The sequence below is a fragment of the Lygodium microphyllum genome, chromosome 13, assembly GCF_053477565.2.
Source record: "Lygodium microphyllum isolate KBCC chromosome 13, Lygodium_microphyllum_v1.1.10, whole genome shotgun sequence".
In the NCBI taxonomy this organism is placed as follows: Eukaryota; Viridiplantae; Streptophyta; class Polypodiopsida; order Schizaeales; family Lygodiaceae; genus Lygodium; species Lygodium microphyllum.
This window is the reverse complement of record NC_141147.1, coordinates 137,203,235-137,215,978: the sequence shown is the minus strand read 5'-3', so window position 1 is coordinate 137,215,978 and position 12,744 is coordinate 137,203,235. Positions and strand designations below refer to the sequence as shown.

General features: G+C 44.8%; 1 protein-coding gene and 1 pseudogene across 2 annotated transcripts in view; one reads left to right on the top strand and one right to left on the bottom strand.

The window, feature by feature from the left end:
- Positions 1–346: 346 nt before the first annotated feature.
- On the bottom strand, positions 347–8,739 carry LOC148027262 (uncharacterized; annotated as a pseudogene).
- A 219-nt stretch (positions 8,740–8,958) lies between these two features.
- Positions 8,959–12,744, top strand: part of LOC148027260 (eukaryotic translation initiation factor 4E-1-like) — a 72,049-nt gene continuing 68,263 nt past the window's right edge. The window contains exon 1 of one of the 2 annotated variants that reach the window (XM_087691836.1): positions 8,959–9,208. In XM_087691836.1, coding sequence (XP_087547962.1) covers positions 9,024–9,208 — 185 coding nt within the window. In that variant the 5' untranslated portion in view covers positions 8,959–9,023. The remainder of the gene's footprint in view (positions 9,209–12,744) is intronic. The other variant, XM_087691837.1, reaches the window with a different exon arrangement.

Here is a 12,744-nt window from a genome sequence, read left to right as displayed (position 1 = left end):
GCGAAGGTGTTGAACCTAATGGCTTTGATGTAGTGATAATAAGTTGTAGCTATGGCAAGTCTATCATGGCATGCTAGCTATTAACGATAGCACTAAGAGTTTGCTTTGCTAGGACTTAGCATGGCTGTCATTACCATTTGCAATGACAAATTGTGTTTCCTTATGATCAATTAATCGATTCCGAAACTTGGCACTAGGGTTGTTCTTGTGCGTTTTAGCTCTATAAGCTAAGTCTCACGTGATCGAACCAAAAGGATTGTGTAGATGTGGGCTACAAAAGATATTGGAGAATTATGTTGTTGCCAAATATTCTAGAGACCATAAAGGAGGACTTATTACTTAAAGCTCAACTTTCATTCAAAGGGCCTTTATTAGCCATTTCCGTATACTTGAGGTGATTCTTGTCTTTGAAGGCAAATTTGTTGGTTGAATCTAGAGATGAAGGATTCCACCTTCTTGTTGAGCTCCTCTCGATTGATGGAAGGCTCGCGATGACGCAATCATGAATGGGCATGGGGCTTGGTCTCTGCCAAGGAGAAAGATGTGTTGACATTGGAAGTGTCTTGTAGGTTTTCAATAGATGATGATCTTGATGATATTTGTGCATGATGTCTATAGTGATGGGGTGCAAGACCATGCTTCTTCTCACATATAGCTCTCCATGTAGCATCTAAAGTATCACCAGGGGGTGAAGGCACGCTTGGCAGGGCTACGGGAGATGCACAACAGGCTATGAGAATAGGTTGAGGTGCGGGAGATACACAAAGGGCTATAGGAAAGGTCACTTGGAGAGGCTCCAGAGAGCTGTTTTTTGTGTATGAAACACACTAAGGGGAGGGGTCGGTCATGCATGGGTGTGAAGGGGGCTTGGGTGCTAACAAGGAAAGGAGGGTTGGGGAGTAAAAATTGGGAAAGGTAATGGGGTGATGGGTTGTCTACTTTTGATGATGGGGGGATGGGAGGGTTCTCATAGGAAGGGGCATCAAGGAAGGCTTTCTCCTTCTCCTCCCTCTGGATCTTTAGGCCTCTCTCACGACCACCAAAATTATCATCATGATGGTCACCATCTAGATCTTTGTGAGATCCCTTAACACTACCACCACCACTATCTGAAAGGTGAGAAGGATCGAAGCTTGCGCGTGAGAGCTATGGCGGGAGAGCAAGAGCAAGAGGGAGAGAGACAAGAGATGGGAACTCCAACAGTCACAATGTTTGACCGGGCCTTCCTTTATTCAAACTGTCACTAAAAGAATAAAGAATAAAGTGACAGTCTGACGAGCGCTCGCCACCTGTAGTGTGCAGTGGCAGTGACAATCAGTGTAGTAATACACAGGCGGCTAGGCGGAGGCGCCTTTACCCCCAACAACCTCCCACTTAAAGGCGAATCTGCCCTAATGAGGAGTGAAAAGAAAAAATAAAAGAGACAGTACAACATGTACACATGTATAACAGGATGAGGAAAGACGTCATCTCATCCCATGCCTATCAACCTCCTGAGGAAGGCAAAGCGCTCTGTAGAGAGGCTTTTCGTGAGCAGATCTGCAGGATTCTGGTCAGTTGAGATCTTGACAAGGTCAACAGACTTTTCCTCAACAATCCTACGTATGAAGTAATACCTCACCTCAATGTATTTTGTCTTTGCATGGAAGACCGGATTCTTGGCTAACTGAATAGCACTCAGAATCCGAATTCAGTGTAGGGATAGCATCAATACCAAGGTCAGCAACCAAACGACCCAACAAAATGGCCTCCTTGTTGCAAGCCTTAGTGGCTGCAACATACTCGGCCTCTATAGTAGAAAGGGCCATGTATTTTTGCACCCTGGACATCCAAGAAACAGCATCTCCAACATAGGTGAATACATAGCTAGAAGTGGACTTCCTACTATCTGCATATCCTGCATAATCAGAGTCAGTGTACCCCACGCCTCGTGTATTCTAGCTGCCATAGCATATGCACATATCTGTAGTGCCTTTCATGTACCTCATGACACCCTTCACGGCATCCCAATGCTTCTTGCTAGGTGTAGCCATATAGCGTGCCACAACACCAACTGCAAAGGCAATATCTGGACGAGTGGCTATCATGGCATACATAAGACTGCCCATTGCAGATGCATAGGGAATCTCGGCCATCTCGGCCCTCTACTCATCTGTCTGCGGACAATCAGCTTGTGATACCTTCACACAAGAAGGTAATAGATCGCCAATAGACTTTACGTCTTGCATGTGGAAGCGCTCAAGGACTTTATGAATGTACACCCCTCTGTGACAAGTAGAGGAGTCCCTGATGCCTGTCACGTCTAATGCGCATACCAAGTATGTGAGAGTCCTGTCCCAGATATTTCATCTCAAAGCTCTTCTTGAGCTGAGCCTTAAGAGCATCTAGCTCATCATGAGCTTTCCCTGCTAACTATCAGCATATCATCCACATAGAGTACTAAAATCAATAAAGAACTATCACGGGCTTTCTTCGTGTAAAGACACAAATCCATAGCACTCATGATGTAGCCCTGTGACTGCATAAAGGCATCAAACTTATGATACCACTCCCTAGGTGCCTGCTTCAAGCCATAAAGACTTTTCTTCAATTTGCACACTAGGTGCTCCCTGCTAGGTTCTGCAAAGCCCTTAGGCTGCTCCATATAAATCTCATCATGCAAGTCCCCATGTAAGAAAGCCATCTTGACATCCATCTGAAGTCAAGCTGAGCAACCAAAGCCAAGACTAAGCACAAGGTGGTCATCTTAACCACAGGAGAAAAGACCTCATCAAAGTCCACACCATGCTCCTGCTTAAAATCCTTTGCTACCAATCTAGCCTTGTATGCCGGCTTGGGGTGTCCAGGGGTACTTTTCAACTTGTACACCCACTTGAATGGCAAAGCCTTCTTGCCCTTAGGCAAGGAAACCAAATCCCAAGTCTCATTCTTATGCAAGGAGTCTATCTTAGACTGCATAGCCCTCTCTGAGGAGTGACTATTACCCATGCGCATAGCCTCATCATAAGTGAAAGGCTCTCTTGCATCTATAACTAAGACATAATGCATCGAGGGCTGAAATCTATCAGGTGGACGTCTGTCTCTAGTAGATTGTCTCACGGCAAGCTCTACTGCCTGCTCAGCTACTTGTCCAACACCCTGACCATGAGCATCTGCTGCAGTTGTAGGCTATCCAACTGGCTATGCGGGAGCTCTCGGCTCCTCCTGAAATACAACCTTGCGGATCTCAACAACTCTCTCAGGCTGCCTATGCATCTTGTCTTCATGGAAGACTACATCATGATTGCGGATGACTTTCCGTGCCTGCGGATCCCAGAGGCGGTAACCCATCTCGCCTACATCCCCATAACCAAGGAAAATGCATTTTACACTCTTAGGATCCAGCTTACTTCTCTTGTCCCTGGGCACATGGCAAAATGCCTCACATCCAAGGACATGGAGATGCGCATAAGAGGGACGTTTTCCAGTCCATACCTTCTCTGCGACCTAGAAATCCAAACCACTAGAAGGTGATCTGTTTATGATATGCACAGCTGTACTAACTGCCTTAGCCCAAAAGCTCAGTGGTAGGCCTGCATGGCTAAGCATACTGCGTACACACTCCTGGATGGTTCTATTCATCCGCTCAGCCAAACCATTCTGGGGGGGGGGGTGTACCCCTCTCATCACATAACTGCTTAAAAGCATGTGAGACATACACACCCCCATTAGCTGTCCTTAGGTATTTTAGCCTATACCCAGACTGGTTCTCAACCAATGCAAGCCATCTCTGAAACACAGCCAAGACATCGGATTTCGTCTTAATGGGATAAGCCCAAACTTTACACGAAAAATCATCTCTGAAAGTAACAAAATACTTTGCACTATCCATAGACTGATAAGGCATGGGCCCACAGACATCTGAACGTACCAATGCCAAGGGCTCACTCATGTGTGGCATACCAGACTTCTTATGCGTAGATCTAGTCTGCCTGCGATAAAGACAATGCTCACATGAATCAAAACATGCATAATCAAGGGGTGGTAAGTACTGCAAACCAAAAAGCATTTTCATTCCCTTCAAAGACATATGGCCCAAACGGGCATGCCAAAGAGATACACGTGGAATAGAGCCCACAGACAAAACATGATCAAGGGAAGATGCGGATACAATCAAGGGATAGAGGCTGCTAGCCTTGGCACCTCTCGCAATCACAAGTCTGCCACGAGTGATATTCCATGCAGAGTCTCCAAAAGATATATGATAACTTGCGTCATCAAGCTATTCAACTAACATGAGACTGCGTGTCAAAGCAGGTACATGACGTACATCCTGCATAACAAAACTGCTGCCAGAAGGAGGCCACAGCCTAACATCACCAACGGCCATAATATCAAGAGACTTGTCATCACCCAATTGCACAGAACCCGAAATAGTACGGTATGAATGAAACTACTCTCGGTAAGGTGCCACATGAAAGGACACACCTGAGTCTAAGAGCCAACACTGTGCATACATGGAGTGTATCTCTGTAATCTGCGAAGCACTATAAGAAGCTACAAGGATATAATCATCATCAACATCCTCAGGTTGCATAACATTGATCTCTTCAATTTTAACACTAGACTTTGCAGGCACTATGCGTCAATCAGAAGACTTATCCTGCACTTTGTCTTTCCCCTTATCTTTGCGCCTTTCATTGCACAGTTCATGGAATTGTGGCCTAATATGGCCCTTTTTCTCACAATGGTGACAAGTAATATCTGCATTCCTGCCATGGGATTTGCAACATGACTTCCCACGAGACTTGGACCAAGATTTCTGAGAATCCCATCCACGGCCACTACCACTGCCATGCTTTTCATATCTATCATTCCTACCTCTAACTATCATAGCATGCGACACATGAGAGGCATCCAAATTCTTACGATTAACCTCTTTCTGCAGAAGAGCACTCTTAACATAAGATAATTTCAAGGTAGCAACAAAGGCACGTAATGCAGTGCGGAATACATCCCATGACTCATTAAGAGTACCAAGTAAGAAAAGAGGAGTGACATCCTCTGCAAAAGTGATGTCCTGCGAAGTCAAGTTATTGAGTATAGCATGGAACTGGCTCAAGTGAGCAGACATAGTCACATTCTCTTTCATGCGTAGATCCATAAGCTGCTTCAGCCAATACATCTGACTTGTTGGGACTTTTTCTTGTCATAGAGATTCTTGATTTTATCCCACAATTGGCATGCACTCTGTTATTCCTTAAATACATTGTAATAAACTTGTTCTGTGAGAGATAATACAATAGTGGACTTGCATAACTCATCAAGCTCAAGCCATTCCTCATCTGACATAGTTGCAGGCAGTTGCCCGCTTAACCTCGATGGTTTAATCTGTGATTTCTACACTAAAACCTACCAAATCTGGCTCTTCCAATAAGAGTAATTCGTACCATCAAGCTTAGTGATATTGAAAATAGCATGATCAATGGACAAACTCACCATAATGCAGGCTAGAAGACTCCAGACAGTTCAAAATTTGCTTGCTGTTTACTGCAGAAAATGACCAAAAAATCACCAAAATCGAGAGAAAATGGCGAGAAAAGTGTAACCAAAGCTGCTACCCACCAAGTACTAGTGAAAGTACATCATTTCAAAATATTTCAGCATGAAAAATCCATGTCAATCCGAAGTTATATGCTTGATGTAATAAATGACAGCAGGGTACTGTGAGAGTCAATTACTGACCAAATCACTACACCAAGTCAATAATGACAGCTAAGACATGACTAGCCATAAATGGGCATAAATCAACACCAAAGAGTCATCAAGACCTTGAGCAAACACCCAAACATATCACTAAAGCATCCGTTAGTGAGTAGACATATCCCTTGGACAGTAGGGCAAAGTATACATTACACTGGCAAGACCTGACACCAGTAGGTGTATGCTCACAAGAGTGCAAAGCCCAAGCTCACGTCAAAAGTAACTCCAAGATATCAATGCATGAACCATGCAACATTTAAGTGTAAGAGATCCCAAAGTCTCAAGTATCTGCAAAATGCTCAAATAGCATAAACCTCCTGCTCAATGTCGGTCAAGCATACAAGATGCTCCCAGTGGCACAAAAGGCAGATAAACAAGCTCAACAGCTCAATCAAACCAAGTCAAAGTACCAAAGACAGGTAACCAAGACAATGCCTTAATAGCATCCGAAGAGCATGATGGCTACAAAGCAACTGTAGGTAGCATTCGTGAGCAAGACATACATCCCAATAAAGATATCTGACAACCAAGATGACATCCAATACAAAATTCCGAAATAGCAAATGAGAATCCAAGCCAAGTCTTCAGATAGCACTAAAGCTCAACAAGTACATGGTACATTGTGCCAAGACAAATGCATCAAGCCGTAGGCGTCGGGTAAGCATGTACCCAAAGAGCATATAACTGTCAAAGCACTGACCACTGTCAAGCATAGACCGATGTCAATAAGTGCGGGCTGAAATAAGCTCAAGCTTCCAAAAGCATCCGGATCCAATGACAAGCTTGAAGTCATCCCTCGATGATCAATACATCATAGCATAACCCAAGACATACACCTGAAACCAATAGGCATATGTCAAAGCATGAAAGATAGCTTTAGCCCAAGAGTATTCAACATGCCTTTACTGTTATAAATTGTGTATTTTCAGCCCCACAATCATGCCAAAATCATAGCATGACATGTAGCTTCAATCCCCCAATCAATCGGGATGCAATAGGCATCAAACTGGTTATGTAGTCATGCCCAAACAAGCATAGGCATAAACTGTGAATGCAACACTAGCATCAAATGTTTGTAAACTGTTTATAACAGTTCTGAAACACTGTTTTCAGCCACCAAACCAATGCCTAATCTCAAAGGATCAATGCCAAGTATCAATACATGTGCAAAAGCCTGAAATGGAGCCCAAACAAGTGCTTAATGCCAAGCTGGAGCTGAAGTTGAAGTAACTAGTGTGTGGCTGAATGAAATCCGTCCAAAATCAAGCGCAGATTAGTGTGATGATGCTACTGCTTGTGTTGTCCACGTGGCAGGTCTGGAGATATTGAAGGGCTCAAACATGAGCCAAAGAGGCCTTGGAACAAGCCTCTAGCAACCCATAACCAGTGGCAAAGAGATATGAAGATTGGAAGCTTCAATGGTGGCTACCCTGTTTACCTAGACATGTGGACTAAAATAAATCTCTAAAATAATGAAGCAATACCTCAATGCCAATGCCTTGATTGTGCCTCGATAGGCCGGGAAGAAGCTCGGGAAGCCGGGGAGTGACGGGAGCTCAAGAGAATGAGCTATGGCTGCCGGAAAGAAGACCCAATGTGAGTGGGGAGTCGATGGGAAGCTGAGAATGCCACGAGCCAAGCTCAAGAGTCGGAAAGCCAAGCTCTAATACCAGTTGAAAGGTGAGAAGGATCGAAGCTTGGACGCGAGAGCTATGGCGGGAGAGCAAGAGCAAGAAAGAGAGAGACAAGAAATGGGAACTCCAACAGTCACAATGTGTGACCGAGCCTTCCTTTATTCAAACAGTCACTAAAAGAATAAAGAATAAAGTGATGGTGACGGGCGCCTGCCACCTGTAGTGTGCAGTGGCGGTGACTGTCAGTGTAGTAATACATGGGCGGCTAGGCGGAGGCGCCTTTACCCCCAACACTATCATCACTATCTCCACCATTATCATCGTGACCATTCTCTTAAAAGGGATGAGCAGTGGTGGATGTCTGCACATGTTGATTACCTACTTCCATGGCTTCTTCCGTCCTGTGAGTTGGGGGAGAGAGAAAGGGACATGTTGAAGGGGATGTTGATGATGATGTGGATACTAATACTGATGCCGATGATGGCCGTGGTGATGGACTGTGTCTAATGTCCTTGGAGCTGCTACTTTTTGCTGTTGGTGGCAATGGAGATGGGCCAGACCCACAATGGAGAAGATAAGGAGTTTGAAGAGAAGGAAGAGGTTGTGGGGAGTGAGGACATGCTGTTGGAGGTGTGGGAGAAGCTCTATATATATGAGCCTCAGAGGCGACTGAGAGTAGGCGACTAGGAGCCCCACCAGGAGTGCACACGCAAGAGAGAGGGCTGCCACAGAGAGAAGCTTCAGTACTGCCCACTAGCCCCAAGACGATGAAGAAGACGAAGAGTGGCCTTTGCTCTACTATTGCTCCACTTTTTAAGCTTTTCTTCAATTTTCGGTGTAAACTTATTTTTTCCTTCTTTAACCCAAAAAAAAAACAAAAAAGATAATTGCAAAATGTCATTTAGGTGCGCTTGTAAAGAGAGATACAACACACACACACACACACACACACACACACACACACACACACACACACACAGATAAGGAATATGCAAAGGCTATAATTAGAGGTGACAGCAGCAAAGAGATGGAGCTTAGAAAAGAGATGAGAGTGGATGATGTAAGGAGTGCTGCTAGATATGGAGTCTGCGTTCTAGGATAACATTCAACAATCAGCAAGAGATGTAAACGAAGCAAAGGTTGACAAGAATGAGATAGAATGTAAAGAAAAAGAAGAAGCCAATCATGTCATAGGTAACAATGTTTTTAGTTTATTGGTGAAGTGTGTGTTGTAGGAATGAAAAATATTTGCTACAACCACCTTTTCGAAGAAGCACTCCATGAGTGTCTTTTGTGTACAAAACCTCTCAAAGAATCAATGCACATTCTTGATCACCAAAAAAAGAATGAACACACCATCCATTTCTGTTTTGGAAAGGAGTATGTACTGTAGAATAGGTATAAATAGTTTTTAAATTAAAAGAACTCTTACAATCCCCAAGTAGGCAATGCCAGGTTTGGGACACCTGAAATCTGAAAATGAGTAGCATTTATAAATTATAAATGTAATTATATTATATTACGTATGCATGTCCCGGGGCCAAGCACAAGGAAAAACAATTCAAAATACGTCCGAGGAACATGTTTTGCATTTTATTATACGAACGAGACCAGTCGCGATAGTGGTAGCCACTGCGAGGTCGCGCAATGGCTTCAAACGACAGAGAGGCTACGGAGCTGGAAGAAGGGGAGATCCCGAGGCCGCCCAAGCATCGACTGGAGCGCTCCTGGACCTTGTGGTACGACAATCTGAGCGGCAAGTCCAAGCAGAAGACGTGGGGCAGCTCTCTCCGCCCTGTCTACACCTTCTCCACCGTTGAAGACTTTTGGTGGTAAGCTCACAACAGCCAACAACAACAACAAACCCAAGAAATCTCGCTCTCTATTTTTTGTCTTTTTAGAAGGGTAGCTAAGATGTCCCTTCATTCTCTCACTTAAAACTGATATCTCCAGTAATAGGATTGCGCCAGCTACCCGTCATGGTTGTCAGGTACCCATTCATGTATGCACTGTCAGCATATACACCTGCTCACCCTTTGTATATCCTCGTCTCTCAGCGTCCGTATGTGTTCCTCTGTTTTCGGAAAACAATTGCGCCTGTTCGGATCACTCCTTGCTCCATTGGCTGCTGAGGGTCACCCCTTGCGAGATTGGCTGCCTACGCACAGTTCTTCTCTTCGTCATGAGGTAGGATGCCTTCGAGGGTCCTTGCTAGATTTGCTGCCTATGGACAGTTCTTCTCTTGCTCATGCAGTAGGATGCTTTTGAGCTTTCGGATAAGCTTGATGGTGAAATACTCTTGTTGGAGTGGGGTCAACTTAGTCCAAGAAAAGAGTCAAACTCTCCTAGCAACCCCAAGCTAGCCATTTTGTGACGACTCCACTCTGTCCATGAGTGTAACGGAGTACTTGCAAAAGGTGTAAGGAACTCCTCGGAGCACCTTCCCAACTATACTTGCCTTAGGGGAAGGTGACTCCTCCACTCTGTCCATGGGTGTAGATGGAGTACTTGCAAAAGGTGTAAGGACCTCCTCGGAGCACCTTCCCAACTATCCTTGCCTTAGGGGAAGAGAGCTTGTACTCCTGAAGAAGAAGGATTGATCTGTTTGGCAAGGGCTGGTTGCAGCTCTTGCCAAACAATCAGCTTTCTAGGATTTTATGGCTCACTTCCCCATTCTAGCATGTGGGCGTAGAGTGGCAATCCTCGCCCTTGAACTATGGAGTGGGTCTCCATGAGCAAAGTTGTCAAATGGGCCTTTGAAATCATATAGGACCAATTGGCATGAGCTAGCGGTCACTTGATTATATCCAAGGGGAGACATGATTGGTGTGTAGTGGAGATGAGGATGCTAAGGGGAGTGAATTCTACACTTGACTACTAGTTGATGTCCACCATACATCTAGGCCATTGATCTGAAAGCAACCCTAGCACTCCCCAACCGAGTATATAGTTTGGAGAAAGGAGTAGTTTAGTCCATTTGAAGAAGGTAGTAGGCAGGCCTTACCATTTCGAGACTTTCGAATCATGAAGATTCCTACTTCAAGTGGAAGTGGAAACGCCCCATGGCTTGCAACTCTCATGTAAGCCTAGGCCCCACAATGTTAGAAACTCTTGTGGGAGGAGTTAAGTGTGACGAGGGAAGGTTGGGCATGTTGTGGGGGTTGTGGTGCGTTTGTTGGGTAGAGAAAGGTTGCTTTGTTGCTATTGAGGATAGGTCGTAGGGATATGCAACTTGTCATTGCATTAAGGGGGATGCCTAGGATAGGGGGGATAGTGGGGAGGGGTGGTTTTAGGAGATGGGAGTGCATGGGAGATTTGGGACATGAGAAGACCATAGTTACCTGGAACGGGGAACGGGACCCCCTGGAACGGGGGGAACGTCCAAGGTCGGGGAACGGGAACGGGGGGAACGGCACATGTCTTAAGTGCCCCAAATATGCCCTGCATGACCCAAACTGCCCCAAAGAATGTCCCTCTAATTGCCCCAATACCCGTCAATGCATGAAATTGACCCAAATGTCCCAACATTGACTCGATTACCCCCATAGCTCCAAATTGCCTTGAATTGCCCCAATTATCCCAATTTCCCTTGAAATTAGACAATATAAATGGATGAATACCTTGGAATTGAGGATCGGCTGAAATTTGATTCTGATTTGCAAGGGTTGATAATGCATCAAATTTGAACTTTGCATGGACTCCTAATTAGATTGTGGGTTGTCTTGATACTTTGAATCTTCAACCCGAGAGAGAGAGAGAGAGATTAGTGTGTGCACATTAAACAATGGAGATGGATGAATATGTGGTAGAAGGACTATGACCCAAGTTTAAAAAAAAAAACAAGAAAAAACGTCAATTTTCAGTAAACAGGCCTGGAACGGCCGTTCCAAACAGGGAACGGCAGGGAACGGTAGGGAACGTTCCCTGACCGTTTCACCTCCTTGGAGGGTTTGGAACGCGTTAGGCCGTTCCTACAGGCCGGAACGGCCGTTCCCTGTTTCTATGGAGAAGACCTTTCACTTTGATTTGAAGGAGGGTTGTGGGGAAAGGGGGGAGGGGAGGGGAGGTGGAACTAGAGAGGGAGATTGGGGTTGGGGTATCAAAGTGCTATGATATAGAAGCATATGCTTGGATTGATCAAATGTGCTAGACATGGAGAGAGAGAGAGAGAGAGAGAGAGAGAGAGAGAGAGAGAGAGAGAGAGAGGAATTCTAAAAAGAAGCAAAACATTGAAATGATGAATAAAGAGTAGAAAGCTGAGTACAAGGTTGTGCATGTATTTGTGTATCAAGAGTAAGAAGACCTCGAACTATGCCCACCATGATGGAGGAAAGCTAGCCCGACAAAGGGGCTAAATAGGCCAAGGAAAGAGAGAAAAATCTGTAGTTGGCCCGTCCAAAATTGGCCCACTTGAGTAGCCCTAGGCCTAGTTGGCTTGCCATGTGGTAGGCTTCTCCAGTAGGCCTCTACCCGATGTGTCCTTGGCTAGCCCATTTGCCTTGTTGCTATATTTTGCCCCTTCATTCCTATTTTTGGTTTCCATTTATAGCCCCCAAAAGCCTTTCTTGGCGCCTCCCAAGAGACTCGGGGCGACACCTAAGAGACTTTAGTGGGCACCACCCGAGACAATCTGTGCCCATAAATATGGCACTAACTTCCCTCATTCTTCATCCCACACATTCATTCCTTTTGACACTTTTGTCACTCTCTTCCATATTTCTCTCTTCTTTCTCCATCCTTTCCATTGTAGTTCACACCTTGCGAGGACATTATGGTTCATGACTTCCGTATCCATCTCCACGTGGGCGATGTTTAGTAGTCTACATCATAGTTACTATTAGCAATCTAGATAGCTCATGTGTGTTTGCTGACCTATGTCAGGCATTTTATTATGGCTATTATGATGCTTATTTGGGGCATTTGATGTTGGCCAACCTACCCCTATTTTGGCATTATTTTCTCTTCAGTCTTGTGTTTAGCAGTTTATTTCAGCACTTGTCTATGTCTCCTTCTAACATGGTATCGCATTGCAGGATCTAGGTTCTATCTGTGATTTTTTTGTTGATTACTGGTCTTTCTACCCCCTATTGATTAGGCGATCTGCTGCTGGTGGTTTTCAGCCTTTGTGTACTCAGTTGCTGCCTGCATTTTCAGATCAGCAACTTGCATTTTCAGCCTGCGCCTGGATTCCAGCCTGCAATTGTCAGTTTGCTGCATTAAATGCTCCTCCAAGCCTGTGTTTTTCATTTTCTATCCTTAAGCGTGGTTGATTCATTGTTCGTATAGGCTGTTTTTGCTGATTTTGGCAGTTTTTGACTGGTTTTTCTTTATTTTGTAGTAGTTGCCCTTCATTTTTGATCAAATTTTT